The following is a 22,442-nucleotide window of genomic DNA, read 5'->3' as shown; positions in this document are numbered from 1 at the left end:
CATACAGAGGTACTGGCTGTGTCAAGAAGAAGTGAAAACAAGAAAGGGGTAGTATTTTTTCTCCCAAGTACAAAGTGCATGTTTGTGAATTATCTGCCTGGTTCTCACAGTCCCCGGGTGCAGGTTTCACTCCTGCCCTCTGGGTATGGCTTGTGTGGTGTCTGCATTCTTCTCATGCAGTCTGTAGGTTTCCTAAAGATTCTCCATTTCCTTCTACCTCTCAAAACTTGTTTGAAATGGTTCTATAAACTGCTTGTTTGTGTTCCCGTACTTTTGTCTTGTGACTGTAAAGGGTCAAAGTGCACCTGTTCCCGTACCTGGTTAACAAGTAAGAGAAGGAGTCTACTTCAGTTTATCGAAGTTACAAAACTTCTAAACCCATATGGCCGAGACCATACGATTGAACTTTTGGAACTTCAAAAGTAAAATAAAAAAAAACACAAAAACTAAACAAAAAATGTTATTTTATGTTTTTGCAGGGGGTAAGCTCCCCCACACCACCTGCTAATTAAATATACCAACTCCAAGATCGCACTACAGTGAGGAAAATGGTAGATCTTGAGTTCTGTGCTGTACGACGACGTCAATAAAAAGTGTTTGAAGTTTCAAAACTTCGATCATATGGTCTCGGCCATGTGGCTTTCAAAGTTTTGAAAGTTCAGTAAACTGAAGTAGACCCAAGAAAAGATATCTTGGTAGAGCAGTTCAACATGGCTATCATAACTATCAACAAAAAGACCCCATTTCTTAAGATAGGACTATACTTACCTACTGAAACTAAAGTTTCATAGTTCTGTACCATCACTTCCTTGTGAAGTTCCTCATCTTGCTTTCTTAACATCTGCCACTCCTCTTCTGAGAAAGTGACAGCAACATCCTTAAATGTTTCTGGTACCTGAAAATGACACACAGTGTGCTTCAACTATTGTTTTAATTTGTACAACTTAAAGTCTGCAGTTTTCTCACCAAGAAACATTTATATTTCTTACTAGAAGTCTAGTTAGTATATTACAAGGGTCTAATTAGCCATGAATTAGCCAAATTAAATGCCTTTTTCATTATGACAGGTAAATGACAGATAGCCAATTTCACTCTGATTATGTAATCCTGGCAAATACAAGAAATTCTCTTGATAGTAACCTTGTAAGATGGAAAGGAGCAATGGAACCATGACTGACTCAGGAGGGGAAACCTGGGGCATGCCTCTCAACTGCTGCACATTTGGCAGAATACTTTCATTTTAGACTGCAAAAGTATGCCTGATCCACTGTTGCACTTTGACCTTAGATGGCTCTGAGTTCCTGCTCTTTCACTGGCTCAGCTGTGCAGCCAGTGAAAGAGATACTTCGCGGGCTTATCAGAATCAAAGTAGACCTACAGCAGGCATGTCTAGAATTTAGCTGTAAAATGGTCACTTCTAATAGTCCCCAGTGTTTGCACTGGTGGTAGCTACAGCACAGGACACAGTGGTCTTCTTGTTTATAATACACAGATAATGTTTTTAGCAGAGCCCTTGGACTGTGGCCGGAGGTTTTTCTTCAATTTGTTTTTTAGTCCGTAGAAGTAATAGTTTTCCCATTAATAGGAGCTGAATTAATAATTTGGTGAGATAAAACATGACCTTTTAGTGATTTTGGTATCCTGCAGGTCAGAATGAAAAGCCTAGCAGTTTCTTTGACAGTTTCCCACAGTAAGAGTCAACTTTAGTAATTTAAGAGACACACACTCTTACTTTCTTGCCTTGCAGTTCTTCTTTAGATATATTGCCAATGTAATTGTCTCTCAAGTGGGTGTTGCTTAATTGTGGAGACCTTATAAGACCTTCCTAGGTCCGTGCGATGGATATAATCTAGAGAACCAGATAGGTAGTAATATAATGCAATTTGTCTGTGTTTGGAGGCCTTTGGTTCCTGTGACTGTGTTGTTTCCTGGAATGTTAACACTGCTAGTGATTTAGTATGAGTAAACAGCTTTTGTAAAAGGGAAATGAGACTGACAGATAAAGGTAAAGTATGAAACAGGTGTCCACATACAGAGAAGAACCAGAACCCAAGACTGAATGTGTGTATATGTGTGTGTTGCAGTGTGCATGTGGGTACACTGATGAATGTTTCCATGTGTGTGAGTGAATAGAGAGAGGTTGCTTGTGGATGTGTGTGTGTGTGTGTGTGTGTGTGTGTGGGGTGTCTGAGACTATGTTGCAATTGTGTGTGAGAGCATGTGTGTTTGTCTATGTATGTTCCAGGGTGCATGGGTGAGCAAATGTATGAGAGTTTGGTGCATGTGTGTGTGTGTGTGTGTGTGTGTGTGTGTGTGTGTGTGTGTGTGTGTGTGTGTGTGTGTAAGGTGTGGTGCCTTTCCTATCATGACAAATGGGTTGTTAGGGAGAACACTAGTGTGGTTAGGTCTGATAGCTCAGTGTTCAATTCAGAGATGTGGTAATGATCCACTAATGAGGTCTTTTTCATTGCATCTATACCATGTCTCTGAATTAGAATTTCTCTCTGTCATGTTATTTGATCAACCCATGTTGGGCAATTAGTGTGGGTGGAGAGAGATTCTCTGAATCCCAGGATTTATTCCTCCACTTTTGTCCTGCTGTAGATGTCAGAGTGATGTACTGCACACTGCATGCCCATGCTGAAGCTTGCACAGTTCATCACTGAAATGCAGACTTATTTTCTCTTTTTCTTATTTCTTTTTGTGCTATCTGTGATTCCAAAGCTGCAGGCACTTGTGATTTGGATATTCACTGCGAGCATCCTGACACACACATGAAACATCGGATCCTAATGTGTAAGCTGCTTTCCTGCTTTCCTTTATGACCACAGACTACACCAAATGCAGCTTAGACATCAGGACTGACTGTTTCAGGTGTGTACTCCCTGTGAAAGTAAAACAAGAAATAAAACAAAGAAAAAAATGCCTCACGATGAATATCGGACATTCAAGACAAAACTGCGCAATTACCTGCATTTACTTATGAGTCTGCTATTCCTTGATTTGCATTTTTTGTTGTTTTCTTATGTTATAAACATTTGTAATTTTCTGTGTTGTGTGTGCGTGTGTGTGTGTGTGTGTGTGTGTGTGTGTGTGTGTGTGTGTGTGTGTGTGTGAATGTGTGTGCGTGTGCGTGCGTGTGTGTGTGTGTGTGTGTGTGTGTGTGTGTGTGTGTGTGTGTGTGTGTGTGTGTTTGTGTCTGACTTTGGAGAGGGTAGAAGATCTTTGCTGACATCTGCAGGTTTTCTTTGTAATAGATATATGGTATCTCAAGTTAGCAACAACAGAAATAGAATGAGAATTAGCCTGCACATTACGGGTGAGGCAGACTTCTCTGTGACCTTTTTAGTTATAGAGGAGGCTGTCTTTTCAATTTCTTTAACAAAAAACTTATTATCTGCCAGTTTGTATTTATATTTGACCTTTATGGTAAGTTTTTGTTCTATAGCTATAGAATTAGGTCTGGTGGATCTTTCCTGATATTTTTGTTTAGTCAGTATGCACACAATGAATATTAATACACACAAGTTAAAAACACCTGTCTCCCACTGAGAACAGCTAATATCCAGTGTCCAGTCTTTGCATATTTCTTTGGCATTTTTATTCTTGTCAGACTTCTTTAATGAACATCATATTAAGGCTGAATGAAATCCAAAGGTGCTTTGTTTAGAAATTTGTCTTTCTTGCTCTTGTATCATTTTGCTTATCACATCTGAAACTTTTTTTTTTTTTTTTTTATTTCCCACCCACGAGAATCATAAAGCTATTTGAGGAAAAAGATATTAACAGCTCATTTACTCTGTACTGTTATTTACAGCTGCATTCATTTCCTCCCCGGGATCACAAACTCACTAAACCCTTTGTAGTTTGAAAGTAAAGAAGCATGATAATTGCAGACAGCAATTTTCCTAATCAGTTGAGCTTTAAAAGCAAGGAAATGTGAAACTCTGGCTGACTTAGTGAAGGAAGACAGGGGAAAATCAAAGGAACTGAAACTCACAAAATTCCACATTTTAAAATGTTGTGATATCTTAGCTATTCATTTACAGTTCAGAAAGCACTTCACCAATAATTGTCAAACATGCTTGGATTGTTCACTACTTCTTTTTTATGTGAATGGAACTGTGATCTGACATGAGAGACTAGGGTAAATTAATCTCATCAGCTTTGCACTTACACTACAATATGAACCAAATGTACCTTTCCTAGAAAGCAAGATCACATTAGCATGTCTATCCTCATGAAGGCATTCAGAGGTAGGAAAAATGAAAGTTAGTGATAAGGAGCTATTATGCTACTGGCATATTTGGTTGGTGCAGAACTTATAGAGAAGACAAAAAATTATTTTAGTATCTCCTAATAGCAGGGGCAGCCCATGCTATTGGACTGCTGGACTGCAGCCCCCTCAACAAAAAGAATTAAAAACAAATTAAAAAAAAAAAGAAAAAAGAAAAAAAAAGTTTTTAAAAATTTGCGGGGTTTGCGCATGTGCAGTAGTCCAGACTACTGCGAGTCTATGCGCATGCTCCAGGCAGTCCGGCAGTCCCAATAGGGGGACATGAGGAGACGTCTGTGCACTTTAAAGTGCACAGACTCACTGGGAAAATGCATCAGGGCAAGACTGCTGGTGTTGCAGTCAGGAATTGCTGCAGTAGTCTCGTCGGGAAGGGGTTTGGATCTCGGGAATCTCGCAAGTCTTGGATTATTGCGCGGGCAGCGTTTGGGATATTATGGACAGCCAGGACAGGTAAGTGTGTTTGAAAGTATAGTGCTTTTTACTATATGAAGTTTGTGTTTGAAAGTATGGTGCTTTATGCTATGTTTACTGTTTGAATAGATGGAGGTGTGTGTGATTGAAAGTATGGTGCTTTATGCTATGTTTACTGTTTGAATAGATGGAGGTGTGTGTGAGAAAGTATGGTGCTTTATGCTATGTTTACTGAGGTGTGTGTGCTTTTTACTATATAAAGTTTGTGTTTGAAAGTATGGTGCTTTATGCTATGTTTACTGTTTGAATAGATGGAGGTGTGTGTGAGAATGTATGGTGCTTTATGCTATGTTTACTAAGTATGGTGCTTTATGCTATGTTTACTGAGGGTGTGTGTGTGTGTGTGTGTGTGTGTAAATGCCCCAGGTGCTCATGGTGGTGTGGTAGGGAATACCTCAGGCTTGAACCCTGTATGCAGGTGTTAAAGACTTGAGTTCCCTACCCACCACCATTTGTAAAAAAATTGCAGATTTGTGCCTCATATTTGATCTGATCTGTTCCTCATAATATCTGTGGTTTGTAAATGTTGCTATGCTTGATATTTGATGGTGCAGTGGTAGCATTGTTGCCTCACAGCTGTAGGGTCTCAGGTTTGATTCTTGGCTGGGGTTCCTTCTTTGTGGGGTCTGTTATCTTCTCCCTGTGTTTGTGTGGGTTTGCTTTTGTGTCCTCCCATGTTACAAAAACATGTCTGCATTATTTCTTCCTGGGCCTCTGCTGAAAATTGTTTTTTTGTTCCAAGTCAGACTATCCTGATTAACAAATGTTAAATAAAATTGACAGGCATTTGAATTTCAGACTTCAGGTTTCTGAATGCTTAATTTCTTACATATTTGGCAGTATTGTTGCCTCATAGCTACAGGATTTGTGGTTTGATTCTTGGCTGGGGTGCCTTCTTTGTGGAGCCTGCATCTTATCTCTGTGTTTGTGTGGATTTGCTCTGGTGTCCTGCCATTTTACAAAGACGTGTCTACAGTATTTCTCCCTGGGCCTCTGCTGAAAATTGTTTTTGTTCCATCAGAAGTAAAATTGACAGGCATTTGAATTTCAGACTTCATAGTCTTCAGAAAATACATGGTAAAACAACTTTTTATTCTAGCAATAATATATAGTAACACAACCTTTTATTATAGCAATTTTTTAAGTTTATAAGATGACTATTTGAAATTTTTCCTTATTTTTGGGACTGTAATACCCTGTTAGTGGCTTTGTCCAGGTTTTTGTGCTAAGGTTGACAGCTATGGCAAGAACTGAATTCACTGAATATGTTTGAGGGCTGTATTCCCTTATTACTGGGTTTGTCCAGGTGTTTTGTGCTAAGAGGTTGACAGCTATGGTGAGAATTGAATTCATTAAATGATAGCCATTTAAGTTTCAGTCTTCCTCTCATTCACAAAACAGCTGATTTGGCGTAGTGGTATGTTGCTCTTGACTGTTTTGCACAGGGACCTTATCTGTAAAATGTACGGTTGTAACACAGCATTTTTCTTTCACAAAGCACGTGATTTGGCATAGTGGTATGTTGTTCTGACTCTTTTTTGCACAGGGACTTTGGCAGTAAAATGTATGGTGGTAACACAGCATTTTATTCTAGCAGCTTTCCAAGATTATACAAGCAATGTTTGACCCACCCCAATAAATTTGGCTTTTTGCAGACTTCTTGTGCTGTGAAGTTGAGATGCAGTTGAGTATTGAGTAGATTTTACAAGGAGCTGAGAGCTGCAGGGGAAGATAAGTTTAATGCTAATAGCACAACAGGCTGTGTACTTGCTTTTGATGCAGAAGGTTGTTGGTTCTACTCCCATAAGGGGTGAATGCTGCCGTACTGAAAGTTAAGATACTAATTATGAGCCTGTTATCAGTTTGCCATCCATTTCCTATTGCAATATTACTAGCTTATTTTTAATGTAATTTAGGCAATTTATTCCTCAGGGGTATCAGACACTTTATTGTTCGATGAAACCATGAAATATAAAGGTGACTGCTAGCAGCAACCTCTTCATTACAGATTTATTTAACGTGGAATTATTTAGATGACTTTTTTACTACTTCAGAGATTGTGCATATTTACTGATAATGGTGGACTGTAGAATTGTGCATATTTACTGATAATAGTGGACTGTAGAAGTTTGAGTAGACTTTTATGATGGAAATGTTCTGAATTGCGCAGTTTTGTTTCATTGTTTACTGGAAAAATGTTCAAAGCAATAGGAAGGTGTATCAAAGAGCACATGTATGTTTCATATGCAAGGGGCCTATGATTTGAAAACAGCCCAAAATTAATTTTTATCTGTCACAGGTAAAATGTATTTTCTTTGAATGTGGGTTTTAACGTTGTTTCAATGACAGTTTCAAGGGCAGAGAAGTTTTAATGCCAAGTTTGTTTAGCAGATGTCTTAGTGTTTGTGCTGTTGCTGTAAAATGCAAAATAAAACTTTCAAATGAAGTTCAAATCATCATAGAAGTAAATCAGTATGCACATTAGTGTTTATGGTAAATGGAGTGAAATAGCAAAGTAATGAATCATTGGAATGGCTGCAGGGGGAGGCTCCATTCGACCATGGTTTTGTGAGGGGGAAGGGCGGCAAACTTAGACAGCCCCAGCTGAACTATACCTCCCAACTGTCCAGATTTTCAAAGAATGAATAGGTTTTTTGCTTCTTATTTTTGGTTTGTTCCTCATAAAATTTGTTGTTTTCTGGCAAATCATTTAGGAATTAAGTCACTAAATAATGACACACTAGTTTCAGACTTCATAACCTACAGAAAAATACATGCTAAAGTAAGACCTGTTCTATTAACTGTCCCAGTTTATACAAGAGCAATTTTTAGTACTGTTTATATGTTCCCCCAATATATTTGGCCTTGTCCAGATTTATTACATTAACAGGTTGAGAGGTACATGCAAATTGCTTTATAGAATTAGGCATAGCCAAACCTCTCAACTGTCCCTGAATTTGGCTCAAAATGTTGCTCTTCCCCTAATAATCCCTCTGCAAAATAGCAATTTTGGAAGAAAACATGGAGGGTTTACAATTAAGAAATAACTGTAATAATCAGAGTTATAGATTACTTTTATTTCAGAAATGCATGTAGACTCTTACTTTGTCAGCTGCTCAAGTTAGCATTACTATTGTACTAATATTAAAGTGTCCCTTCTTTGACAGGTTCCCAGCTGTATTGTGTGGCTATTTTATATTGTTGCATCACATTTTTGGTTCATTTTTCATAAAATTGTGTTTTTTTGGCAAATTAGTGGTAAATCATTAAAGGCTGAAGTTAGAAAATAATGACAGGCTTTTGAGTTTCAGATTTCATATCATTCAAAAAATTCATAGTAATGCAAGACCTATTCTATTATTTTTCTAAGTTTATAAGAACAATATTTAAAAATTGTCCTTATTTTTGGGCCTTTGTCCCACTTCTATGTATGGCTTTGCCCAGATTTCTTGCCCTGAGGGTGAGAGGAATGACAAATGTGTTAGGGCCAATCACCGTCAGCCAGAGACATTTCAAATTGTGACATACTTGTTGCACCCCACTCCCCCATGTAGTGACTCTAGATGTGTCTAAGCAAAGGAAGGATCAGTTATGCAGTGTAAATGTGCAGCGTATTCCCCCATACAAGGTAGACACAAGTACTACAGTGGCTTTTCATCTGTTCGATTTTGCAGAATGGTCTGGTTTCTGTCATTTTTGTACTGTTGATTTATGCTTATTACTCAAAGTGCCTGTTGCTCTGTGTTTTAAGTAGCAATGCTTTAATGACCATCAAGTAAGCTTGTCTGAGATCATAACATGCAAGTAAGCTTTAATAAGCATACTGTTAAAGAATTGCTAACATTGAAACCTTTCTGTTGTTGCCATGCAGAGAATACTTAACTAGATAATGTATAAATATTGGATATTGAAATGCATATGACAGTATTTGTAGTAAAGGACAGGATTACATTATTTTAAGAAGCTCATTACACTTGTTGGAGACTTCTAGTGATCTCTGAGGGCTTTACCAGTAATCTAAACAGAATGCCATTCATGTGTGGTCCATAACCTGTACAGTAATAATTTAAGCAATGTATCTTGAGCTTGTTTCTTGTTTGCTTTTCATTTTTACTTTGATCGTGTTTTCCCCATGAAACAAGTAGATAGTTGTGTCAGGCAGCAGGTCTGTTTTGGATAAGAAACATTTTTACAAGTGGGGGCATCACAGAGATTGCTACTTTCAGCATGTTACTTGGTACTTTAATAAAGCTGAATATAAATTATAATTAGAACTGCAGTGCAAGGAGAAGTGGTTTGAGTTGAGTGCTGCTTGTTTTATTATACTTGATTTTGACTGGCATTCCCGTAATGTATTTAAAAAGTAATTCATTTTTTCATGCCTCACAACATTTTTGCTACCATCTAGATATTAAGTAAGCTGTCATGCAGCCAATGCATTTAAATATTTTTATTCTTTTACACTTCATTTGTCTTGATTGGACTCTCATAATGAGGGTTTGGCACCCAGGGCAGCATATTTAATTAAAGTTAGTTTTTGTGGTTTTGAGCATAGCTCCTCCCCTTTCTAGTTGGCCCACCTCTTCCTATTGACCCCACCCATCCAGCTATCCCCTGCAGCCCCCCTTTGATTTGAAGTCACCAGCCGCCACTACTAAGGGTACCTAGTAACAAAATCCACCACCACCAAGACATCCCTCTTACTTGAAGAGATTGGAGTAATAAGAAGCCACATAATATCCATGGTGACCTTCTGAAATGGTTCTTCAGTAACAGGCTAAGGCCACAGAGCAGTCTTACTTTTGTCATCTGCATTTCCAAATATCTGATATTTTTGCAATGTTTGGTCCATACAAATTTTGCAAAAACCTGTTTTTTTGTATACTTTATACCTATATTGCCTGAACAAGGAATCCCATGGTCTACAGCTAGCAGTGCTTAACACCTGGCCCTTGGGACTACCATCTACTGTGTTACTTCCTCCTACTGCCCCCACCCATTCAGCAGTCCATTCTATGCACAATAGCCCCTTGTCTCTGGATACAGACTCCCTCTAACCCAAGAGTCACTAACCTCCTTGGATACCTCACTCAAGTTTTATAAGATCTGACAGGTATGCCTGTCATAATTCCATCTCTCTCCCTGTTTGTAATCCTCCCTAGATTTCTTTCAGTAGGACATCTAGTATTATTTGACAACTGTGGCTCAGATTTATGCTTACTGCTACCAGCTATCCCTTCCCCTGATGTAGCTCCTTTCACTGTAAGTCCTGCACCCTCTGACACATTTAGCTTTGATTAAGGCTTGCTACTATTACCCAATTTATTCCTGAAGCAACCACATCATTATCCTCCATTTGAGTTGTGGGTACTTGCTAGGTGTCCCCAGAGATACCTTCTCCCTGTGTGCTGGTCTCTGTATTTGGCTGTATGTAACTGAATATACAAAGCTGAATCATAAAAGTTATTTCCTATCAGGATATCTGTAGGGGTATCATAAGAAGCTTCCTTCAGCTTATCTCCTTGCCTCCCCCAGTCCAAATAAACCCAGGTCAATGGGAGCTGAAAAGGTGTCCATCCTATGATTTTTGCTGGAGTGGGCTTCCCAGGAGAGTAAATCTCCTGTCTACAACTACAGACTTAACATAATTATGTCTGATGCAGTATCATTCTTACCAATAGTGTCCTTACCTACTATGAGGAAAGGGTACTGGCATTTGTGACAATCTGGAGCAACTGCAGTCACAAGACAACCCATCACTACTGTGGTGATGTGACTGTTATCTCCCTCAGGTGGCTTTGTTCCCCACCCTGTCTCTACTGAAAATTAAGCAGTGCACATCCAACTTGATTATATTGGAATAATTTAACCTAAGCATCCGTGGTAGTGGTGCTGCGGTAGCGTTGTCCCTTCACAGCAAGACATTGTCCCTTCACAGCAAGACGTTGTCCCATTAGATTCTCAGCTAGAGCATCTTCTGTGGAGACATGCGTGAATGGGTGTACCTTCGTTGAAGGTCGTGCGTTAGGGCCGGCAACTCAGCACATAAAAATCAACTGCCAATCATTAGTGGACCGGAGTTCCACTGTGGCGACCCCTAACCGGGAAAAGCCAAAAGACACAACAACAACCTCACCCATTACTGGTCCCGGTGAATCCCCCTTTGCCTGTAGAATCTGCTGCAACTGTTTAGGCTACTAGCCATGGATTCTGTTATACCCAAATGCAGTGATAGGTATTGTTTCCTGCTCGCTAACAGACGTCAACCTTTTTAGACATCTCTCATCATTTGAGTTACATTCCCAGTCTGTCAACCAGACTCTGATATTTTCGGACAAACTACTGAAGCACAAATGAGAGCCTGAAGCATTCATCTCTCCCACATTCAATATGTGATCCATACACAAACAGTTCAATTTGTACAGGGAAAATATTTTTTATCTATCTGTCTATCTATATGTTTATCTATCTATCTCTCTATTTCTTTATTTAACCAGGTAAATGGGCTGGTCCACTGACCATCTTCATGAAAAAAACAAGCTGGTTTGGTAGCTGAATGATTAGAGCAGCTGGGCCAATGATCTGGAGGGTCTAGGTTTGAGTCTTAATTAAAGCATACACTTTGTTGGTGTTGTGCTCCTAGACTTTCACTAAGTCCTGTGCTTCTAAATGCTTCTCATTGACATGACATTTTAATTGCAGTCTGACTCTGGGAAATTAGTTGATGCAGTCTGTCCTTTCTATTTCTTTGTCTGATTACATTATGGGTATTTAGCTGGGGAAGGAAGATGCTCTTGCACTTAATTCTGTAGCTATGTTTTGTAGTGAGACTTGTTTATGGGTTAAAAAATGGTTTATAGACTAGCTCTCTTACCTGGTGGAAAATAAATAATTCATAAAAATATATCAGAAATGGGCATGTACACCTCCTTTTTCCTCACTCAGTTGATTGAACTTGGTAGACAAAATAAATGAAAATGAATAGATAAAGGAGGGGAAAATTCATCAGTAAAGGGAGATTAAATATAAAAAGAAAGTATGGTTTTGGGATAAAAATGGAATTTATCTGTATACATATTGCTATCTGATTCTACTGTATTTTTTATTGTCAAAAGATTTTAATACTCTTAACATATACTGGAAGAATCACGCAGATAAAAGTAAGCAAAAAGGTTTATTTTACATGCATGGAGACATGCTACAAAATACATGGTATGTCAGTAGTCTAAATTCTGTAAATTTCACATGGGTTTTTATACCCTCTCCTGCACGTACACAGTGGCTGGTTACTAGACAAGGAATTTCACTCAAAGCTATAAATTCACATCCTGGAGCCTTAGATGGTCAGAGGTCAGGCACAAGATAAGCTTGTGCCTGGATCAAGGTATCATCTGTGCATTCCTCTTTGGTTAGCACATTCTTTACAAGAAAAACAACTTATTTTATCTTATTTCTTTGCACGCAATGCAGTTTCACATTTTAACCCTTACTATACATGATACAAAGATGTTGAACACAAAGATTCTTACTACATTTATGTATTTAACATTTGTTGAGCGGGAATGTCTGACTAGGACAGAGCCTATTTTCATTTGAGGCCCAGGGAAAAACACCCCACACGCATGTCTTTGGAATGTGGGAGGAAACTGGAGTACCTGAAGGAAACCCATATGAATGCAGGGCGGACATGCAAACTCCGCACAGAAGGCACCCCAGCTGAGAATCGAACTGGAAAACCTCTTGCTGTGAGGTGTTTGAATCACTAACCTATTACTGAAAAAGGTTTGTTTTTTTGGAGCTTTTCTCCCTGAGCCTCCACTGAAAATGGGCCTGCGGCCCAGTCAGACTATTCTTGTAAACAAATGTACAACACATGTGTGTGTGTGTGTGTGTGTGTGTGTGTGTGTGTGTGTGTGTGTGTGTGTGTGTGTGTGTGCGTGTATATATTTTTATATATATATATATATATATATATATATATATATATATATAATTTTCTTAAAATACTAATTTAGTTGCCTTTTACTAGATATTCTGAAGTCTGAACATTAAAACTAAAAGTAAATGCTTAAAAGATTCAATCTCAGAAAATAAAACATCTGCACTACATTTTTCTTTGCCCCTTTAAATGGAGGCGGTCACTTCCCAACACATTCTACTTCCTGTCCTCTGAAAATGAAACTAGAATGTTTTGTTGCTATTCACATGGTCTTGCAGAATGTGGGCTGTGAGTATCGCCTAAATTTATCAGTTTGCCTGAACTTCTGCTGATTCTGTATTTATGGCACCAGATGAATAAAGTCTGTGTTAACAGGATTGTATACAGTGTAACAAAACTTTCCTGTTCTAAGTATAGACAGGAACTTCCCTTTGAAAAGATCCAGAGTGAACTGAAAGCTGGTCAGTATGGTTCAACGATCCTAGGAACTGAAGCTGTGGCATTCAATGCAGGAAATAGACTGCCAAGACAAAGAAGAGATGCAGAATCTGTGTGCTACAAATGGGAGAACAGAGCAGTGTTGTGGGGAGCACAGACGGAGACTGGAGTTGTTCTGCCAGGAGGATGAGGCCTTTATCTGTGTCCTGTGTGTTCCCAGGCATTCATGTCACAGTTTTGTGTTCCTGCATGATGCAGTCAGTGTGTATAAGGTAAGGGACGATTCATGATGAATTTGTTTCCTCTGTGGGTATCAACTGACAAAAGAATTATCCTCCAAAATTTTCAACCTGCATTTTTTCTTAGTTAATGAATAATGTATTCATATAAAAAGTCAGTATTTTCTGACACAAAGCAGAAGCTTAGAAAGTGTGATTTTAAGTGACATAGTAGATTATGTACAAATTTTTTTTTCAGCATGACTGATAACACATTCAAAAACAATGAAAAGTTAATTGTCAAGGTAAAAGAGAAGGTGTTAAGCATGATTGGTTAAATTCAGTGCATCTGTGAGTTAAACTAAATTGACATGAGTGCAAAGTGTTGTGTGAAAGTGTTAGCATTAACAAATGAGGAAAGGGCCAGGGGTTCATCTTACCTGATTAACTAAATGTATGCAGCTGTTATGAGGGGGAGCACCAGGAAAGGTTGTTGGAATACTAGGCTGTGTACAAAAAGGCATGGTAAAACAAACCAAAAAAGTTATTATGCCTTATACAAAGAGATGTGGTAAAACAAAACAAAGTTATTATGCCTTATACAGATAGAGCTCACATAAACTGCCAATAAGCAGTTCTACAGACCTTATCTTTCTAAGGATGTGAACAGTTTGAAGGTAATTTAGTACAACATGAGAAAATGGTGCATGGTCTACATGTCACACACAGCCTCCACAAACTTTAATAAATGTGTGTGTGTGTGTGTGTGTGTGTGTGTGTGTGTGTGTGTGTGTGTGTGTATATGTATATATATATATATATATATATATATATATATATATATATATATATATATATACACACACTTAAAGAGGTATAAAAACATTTAAGCACCACAGAAGTGGTAGTAGAGTCCATGTGGTTGCCATATTAAAAACAAAATAAAAGATGTCACAGAACAAGAGGACACAATCTGAAGACACACACAGCTCGGAGGAGTAAGGGACTATTTCACAGAAAAGGTAATGAATGATTGGTACAGTCTAATTGAAAAATCATTATACAAACAGTAAATGAGTCTTTGATGTGATCAGAAATGTAAAGTAAGCATCTAAATAGATATGCCAGTCTAGAGATTAGGTGGGCCAAACTATCTTTTTCTGGTGCCATAATCTATGTTTCTATAGCTGAACCATGTGTAAGGCATAAAGACATTCTGCATATATTTTTGTTTGTAGGACTCTCTGAAGTATCTAATGTGGCAGTCCCTCCTTTGTGCCCTGAAGGATGCAGGTAGCATGTTTTAGTTAAGCTGTAGTATGGTGTTGGCCTGCATTCTATCAATGTAGTACCTCTCTGTTAGTTCTGCACAGCTTTGGGCATGCCGGCAGTGATTGGCAAGCGAAATGGGCCGGGATACCTAAGAAAAGTGGCATGTCACGTCATGGATACATTACCGGTGTAACTGTCAGTGAAATAAAAATCCTCAGAGTTAGTGGAATTCAATATCTGAATATTTAATCACTCACTCACAGTTCCCCATGTCACATTACATACGTTGAATCACTCGTAATTCCCTTGTATTATGAGCTGTTACCTACTTGTTAACATAATAATATGGTAAAAATCATATCCCTACAGTAAATAGGGGCACCACACAGTTCTTAGAAACAAATATAGTCTCAGCCGTTGTAGTCCATAAGAAAACTGCACAAATCAAATAAGATGCACTGATTGCAAATGTTAATGTAGAAAACAAAGGAAAAGCACCATCCAGCTGTCATATTTTCCATACAGATAATGTGTTTAATCTGGCATTTAATATTTCAGATAACACACTACTTGCAGAAGTATGAAAAAATGGATTAAAACATTTTCAGTTAGTTATATTATGCCATTATACTTGATAATTTCTTTCCTGTTATTAAAAAGAGAGTCTTCTTGAAGTTACATGGGTTTTGCTTCTTTATTGTATAGTAAATGTCTGTTATGTCCGTAAAGAAACATTGCTTGTTTTTGTACTGCTGAAACATTAATTTCTTTCCTGCCAGTAAATAAACATAGGTTTGCTGTTTTTATATGACTTTCTTAACTTCTTTCCTGGGAGTAAATAAACATAGGTTTCTAGAAGTTACGTAGGTTTTGATGTTCTTCGTCTCCCATTGCTGCAGTCCTTACATATGGGTATTCCGCTGTCCACAATCGGCCCGAATACCAAAGGGCTAGAACCGGCGTCGGTCATCGGCGCCCGAGACTGACGTCAGTACGTGCCAGTACAAATGCGCATGACCGACGCCATAACCTCAGTCTTTCTTGCCGCGTGGTCCTAAGCAGAAGCAGCATTTGCAAGTGCCGTTCGGCGTTCTGGAATTGTCGGTTTTCAAGTTTCAGACCGGAGACCAAGTTGGGCTAAGTACCCCGTTGGGGACACTTTTGTCTTTTTCTTGCCTCAGTATTGACGGATGTCAGAAAAAGTTAATAACTGTATTTCTTGTGGGAAACAGATTCCTCATAGGGATTACCATTCACTCTGCGTTCCTTGTTTGGGGCCTGAGCACGACGTTGTTGGGTGTCGCTTTTGTGCTACTTTTAACAAGCGTACTATTAAACGTTGGTTGGACTGTGCTAGGCTGGTGTTTGGTAAACGTTGTAATTACAACATGCCGTCGGATTCTCCGACAACTGGTTCTTCTAAGAAACGCAAAGAAAAGTCTTTGCGGTCCAAACAGGATGAGTCGTCCACTCCGGACGCCGGTTCTGTAGAACCACTGACTACTTCAGCGGCTCCTTCTGAAAGTTTACCTGAGTCTCAAGGGGAGCCTTTGTTACTACAGGAAGTGGCTTCTCCTGTGTTAGGCCAGGCTGAGGGTGCTTCTCTGATGTCAGTGGTTCCCTCCCCTCATAGGGTAGTTAGGCCTCCTCCTTCTCTAAGCAAAGCCCATTCTAAGTCTAAGTCTGCCCCTGCTGGTGCTAGTCCCCAGGGTCCAGCTCCTAGGAAGCACATGTTAAAGATGGCTGAAGATTTGATTACTTTAATTAGGGGTTCTATGCCCCCCCCCTGTGAAGAGGCCCAGGGTAGAGACAGAGTTGGAGGATTTGGTTCAGTCTTCCAATGAGTCAGATTCCTCTGTAGAAGAACATCAGGATTTCCCTCCCTATTCTGATTCTGAGGCTGAGGACACTACTCCCTCTGTGTCCCCTCCAGAAGATTTTTCTTTCTCTGAGACTTTGCATTCCATGAGGGAACATTTCAAATGGGAGGGCCAGGATTATTCTGATTCTCGTAAAAGGCTAAGAGAATTCTTGTTTTTGCCTCAGCATAGGCCCTTGGCTATTCCCCCTGTACTGGATGTTGTTCAGGATGTATTTTCTGAGGCTGCCCTTAACCCAGATTCTCTGCCTCCTGCTCCGGTTAAACCAGATAGATACTACAGGGTTCCGGAAGCTCACAAGTACTTATAAGAGTCCTAGGGCTGATCCAGAAACTATTACTCAAGGCCCCAAAGGTGTTAGGGCTTCTGTGGTTAGGAATCCAGTTCCTCTGGACAAGGATGCTAGGGCCCTGGATAGGTGGGGTAAAAAACTGTATACCTCTTCTACTTTGGCTATGAGAGCTTTAAATTGTCAGTTTCATATGCTCAGGTATCAACATTTTTTGCTGGGCCAATTGAAATGTAAAGCTTTAGCTGAAGGTATTGAATATAAGGAGCTTCAGGATTTAGTGCATGCTTCAGACCAAGTTGGTAAGCATTCTTTGCAGTGTGGTTTTGATGCTTTACAGGCTTCTTCCAGGGTGGCTGCTACTAGTTCAGTTGTTCGCAGGCATGCCTGGCTTAAAGATCAGACCTTGTCAGAGCATGTTAAGGCTCGAATTATGGATGCTCCTCTACAATCTGATGTTCTTTTTGGTCCTCCAGTAGAATCAGTTTTGAAAAAAATGGAGGAAAAAGCTAAGTCTATGCAGACAGTTAAGGACTTTTTACAGGTTCAGCCCCCTAAGTTCAGTAGGAATTGGCCTGCTAAGGGATGGTCTTTCCCCTCTTCGGATTATCAATCTAGGGGCAGGTCGAGGCGAGGTAGAGGTAGGGCTTCCTCTCAGGGCCCTGTTACTTCTAGGTCTTTGAGTTCTTCTACCCCTTCTGCTGGGGAGGGCAGGGGTCAGTCCTTTCGGAAACAGACCCAATGACCTGTGTCTTCAGCTGCCGGACTCTGCCTTGCTGGCAGCTCCTCTAGGAGGAAAACTGGGACTTTTCAAAAGGAATTGGCATTTGGTTACCCAAGACAAATGGGTATTGGACATAATAAATCGAGGCTACAAATTTTATTTTCACACATTCCCTCCTTTCAAAGGTATGCTGGATGTGCCTCATCAGCAAAGACTGGAAGCACAGACACAAATTTCTTCTCTGCTTCAGTTGGGAGCAATACAGGAAGTACCTTCTGCAGAAAGAGGCACAGGGTTTTATTCCCGTCTTTTCTTAGTGCCAAAGAAAGGAAATACTTGGAGACCAATTCTGGATTTGTCCATTCTAAACACCTTTCTGGAAATTCCAAAATTCAAGATGTTAACACTGCAACAGCTGTTACCTATGCTGGGCAAAGATCACTGGATGGTGACTCTGGATCTCAAAGAGGCCTATCTTCACATTCCTATCAGACCCGGTTGCAGGAAATTACTGAGATTTCGGAATGGGAATTTGCATTATCAGTTCTCTGCATTGCCCTTTGGCTTGTCTACTGCACCCAGGGTATTCACAAAAGTCCTGGCTCCAGTAATAGCTTTCCTCAGACTAACAGGAATTCAAATTTATCCTTATCTGGACGACTGTTTGATTCTGGCTCAAGCCAAGCACGAACTTCTTCAACATCTGCAGTATGTAATGACAGTTTTAAGATGCCTAGGGTATTCTGTGAATGAAATAAAGTCCAGTCTAGTACCCTCACAAGAGATGTGTTTTCTGGGTGTAAGACTGAATACAGCTGTTCAGATGGCATTTCTTACCCCGGACAAACAAAGAAATCTTCACCTATACTTCCAACAGCTATCAGTAATGTCCAGGCTGACTGCAAGGACAGTCCTTCAAGCCTTGGGGTTCATGGCATCTTGCATTCTAGTACTTCCCAATGCCAAACTGCATATGAGGAAGCTACAATGGTATCTCAAAAGCGTTTGGACTCAACACAGCCACGATTTGGACACTGTCATTCGGATTCTACCTTGCATTCAGAAAGAATTTCTGTGGTGGGCTCAGGAATGTCACCTAAACAAGGGGCTCTCTGTGACCCAACCAGAGGCAAGTCAGATATTGATGACAGATGCCTCGGAGTCAGCCTGGGGAGCTCATTTCAGAGGAAAATGGATTCAAGACCTTTGGCCCCCAGAGCTACTTCAGTTGCATATCAACATGAAAGAGATGCTGGCAGTTCAATTTGCTTTAGAAGGATTCAAGAGCCTACTTCATCCAGGACTGGTGTTGATTCGAACAGACAACACAACTGTCATGTGGTACATCAACAAGCAAGGGGGAACTCATTCTTACCCTCTTTGCAGACAAGCAATGCTGTTATGGGAAACTGCTTTGAATCTGCACATCACTCTTCGAGCACAGTTTCTGCCAGGAGCACAAAATTCTTTAGCAGATGTTCTGAGCAGACAGATTGTGGATCCTCACGAATGGAAATTGGACCCTCCGGTATTTCTTCAGTTGACCATGGCTTGGGGAACTCCAGACATAGATCTGTTCGCTTCTCCTCTGAATTTCCAACTGCCACTGTTTTGCACAAGGCTATTTCATCCAAAAGCCTGGAAAATAGATGCACTATCCTTCAGTTGGAGCAACCTTCACGTGTATGCTTTTCCTCCTTTGCCTCTTCTTCCAAAGGTGCTGTTGAAAGTCAGGAGGGACAAACCTTGCACCGGATTGGCCTCGTCAGCATTGGTACCCTCTGTTGAGGAGCTTAATTCATGGAACACCTTGGCCATTACCACAGATTCCTCACTTATTGTCTCAGGAAAACAATCATTTTCTCAATGTCAGGGTGCAATCCCTACACCTGACAGCCTGGCGCATTCTGTTTTAGAGAAGGAGGACCTTCAGCTCCCTCAACAAGTTTTGGATGTTATTTTGGAAGCCAGGCATCCTAGTACTCGAAAAGTTTATGCTGGTAAATGGAAGAGATTTTTTCTTTGGAGTTCAGCTAAAGGCTTTGATGTCAAATTGCCTAATTTGAGTTGTACATTGCAATATTTGACTATTTTATTGGACAAGGGTTTGTCCTTCTCTTCTGTAAAAGTGCATGCTGCAGCTATTTCTGCTCACTATGATTGTGACCCTCCTTTATTTTCACATCCATTGGTTAAACAGTTTCTTAGAGGGGCAAAGAATATAAGACCCCACGGAGGGCTCCTACTCCTACCTGGGATCTTAATTTTGTTTTGGAAAAGCTGACTCTGCCTCCTTTTGAACCTGCAGCTACAGCTGAATTGCAGTTGTTGTCTTGGAAGACTACTTTTTTATTGGCTGTTACTTCTGCTAGAAGGGTATCTGAATTACAGGCCCTCATGGCAGTGGAACCTTTTCTGATTTTTCACAATGACAGAGTTTCCTTACGTACTAATCCTACTTTTCTGCCTAAAGTGATTTCTAATGTGGCATTGAACCAATCTATACATTTGCCTACTTTTTATGCTAACCCCAAAATGAAGGGGAAAAAGTTTTGCATTCTTTGGATGTACATAGGCAGTTAAGGTATTATTTGAGCAGAACCAAAGAGTTCAGAAGATCTCAACAATTATTTGTTTCATTTGCTTTGACTTCACGAGGGAAGGCTGTCTCGAACAGACTATTTCCAAGTGGATTGGCCATTGTATTGCTTTTGTTACTCTCATCATGGCAAGGATGTTCCAGTTGGGATCAGGCCTCATTCTACTAGGGCTACGGCCACCTCTACTGCTTTTTGAGAGGGTAGCTACTAAAGACATTCTAGAGGCAGCTACTTGGAGTTCTGTACATACCTTTACAAAGCATTATCATTTACCTCATTATTCTAGGTCTAGGGCTGGGTTTGCCACTGCAATCTTACAGGGCATGTTAGCAGCCCCTAATGCTATTTAGTTGGCCAGCCTCCCTTTTTTCGTTGCTCTGGGATTCTACCCATATGTAAGGACTGCAGCAATGGGAGGCGAAGAACATAGTACAGTTTTGTACCTACCATAAATGTAGATGTTCGTGGATCTCCATTGCTGCAGTCCAATTTTCCCTCCCTCCTTCCCCCCTTTTCTTTTTAGGTTGGGGTTTGGGTGGTGTTTTTTGCATTCTGACGTCTGAGGCAAGAAAGACTGAGGTTATGGCGTCGGTCATGCGCATTTGTACTGGCACGTACTGACGTCAGTCTCGGGCGCCGATGACCGACGCCGGTTCTAGCCCTTTGGTATTCGGGCCGATTGTGGACAGCGGAATACCCATATGTAAGGACTGCAGCAATGGAGATCCTCGAACATCTACATTTTAGGTAGGTACAAAACTGTACTTTTCTTTATTTTACAGTAAACAGTAAATGTCTGGATATTTTTAATCATATATTCAGTTACATTGGTTCGGTTGCACAGATGCTCAATATTAATTAATGCTTAAGGCACACACATGAATATTCATGCCGATGCTGCCTACGCCCGGCTGGAGGCATGTTTGGGGTGGGATTTGCTACTGCACATCCTGCGAGGTACTACACTGATTGAATACCCTATTTTCCACCTTAACTAGTAGAAGAAAAGGCATTGCTTATCACAGGAAGCAGATAGTTTTCCTTAGTTTTAACATTCTTTTCTTGTTTTTGTGAGAACTGACATGTAAACCAAAAATAACTTCATACTTAAGCATACGGTGATATTTTATTAGTAGTAAGCAGTAGAATGCATCTGGATTATTCAGAGTTTGATGTACTTTTTATATAAATAGAAAAGTAAAGCTTTAAGTTGGGATTCATAAACAAATAATGTAATGTGTTAATTGAATTTGTGTTGTGTGGTGATGTACAGGGTGGGCCAAGTCAGAGTCTCAGGCTGCACCATTGTGATGCCTGGTGAAGTACTGTAGCCAGCATTGTATGCAAATGAATGTATAATGATATGGAAATGAGTAGCATTATGGTAATAAGCAGAAACACAAATGTGGAAACCAAACCAAGAAGAAAAAAGTACGGATAACTCAGGAAATCCAATTTAAATATCCTGGGGTTTATTAGGCTCCAATAAAATCCACAGCAACAAAATACGAACAGCACAATACGAACTCCACAAGCATAAACGCCCTTCAAAACCACTGCGTTTTCGTTTTCCAAGTACACACTTCATCAGATGAATAATGAACCCATTAGAACATCTTTATATACTGTCACTATTAAATAGAATAATTGATAAATTGATAAATTGATTTATATTATGTTGCAACTGAAATAATTTTACCCTAATCTAATGCATTTGAATGATATGGTATAAATTTCATTGTTTGTACTAACTATTAACTGATTTTTTTAAACCAAAGGACTAGATGCTTTAATAAACATGTTAAAAATTAAATACAAATCCACTTTAAACATGTTAAAAAGCAATAAAAACATTTCAAATACAAACATAACTCATTATATAAGACTTTTGGCGCCATCTAGTGACTATTAAAATTATTACATCACAACTTTATTACCTTCCTACCTTATTATAAATCATACAAAAAATGTTAAAAATCTAAAAATGATCTTAAGAAAATCAATTGTTATAAAATCAATTGCTTTGTTAACAATTGATAAACTGATTTAATATTTCTTTAATGTTGATTCAATAAAATACTTATCATTCCCTAAAATATTAATAAATATGAATAAAACTAAATAAATAAATAACATTACAAAAGTGGGATAAAAACTGTATTATATTGCACATAGGGACTAAAATATACAGAGCTATTTAATTTATTAGGAGTTAAACACCCCTAGTATTACAATTTAGCTGCTCTTAATTTCAGCAGAGGTAGAATACTAGTATGTTCATTGAGCCCTGGTGGATTGTAGGATTCTAATGTCA

The 22,442-nt window shown here is 39.4% G+C and overlaps 1 protein-coding gene across 2 annotated transcripts in view; it reads left to right on the top strand.

The window, feature by feature from the left end:
* Positions 1-12,947: 12,947 nt before the first annotated feature.
* The window catches only part of LOC122813916, a 230,048-nt gene continuing 220,553 nt past the window's right edge, over positions 12,948-22,442 (top strand). The window contains exon 1 of one of the 2 annotated variants that reach the window (XM_044086461.1): positions 12,948-13,417. In XM_044086461.1, coding sequence (XP_043942396.1) covers positions 13,214-13,417 — 204 coding nt within the window. In that variant the 5' untranslated portion in view covers positions 12,948-13,213. The remainder of the gene's footprint in view (positions 13,418-22,442) is intronic. The other variant, XM_044086460.1, reaches the window with a different exon arrangement.

This window comes from Protopterus annectens, chromosome 10.part0, assembly GCF_019279795.1.
Source record: "Protopterus annectens isolate FY-2018-M chromosome 10.part0, PAN1.0, whole genome shotgun sequence".
Lineage (NCBI taxonomy): Eukaryota > Metazoa > Chordata > Ceratodontiformes > Protopteridae > Protopterus > Protopterus annectens.
Note: the sequence above shows the minus strand (reverse complement) of the source record. Positions and strands in the feature narration are given on the sequence as shown.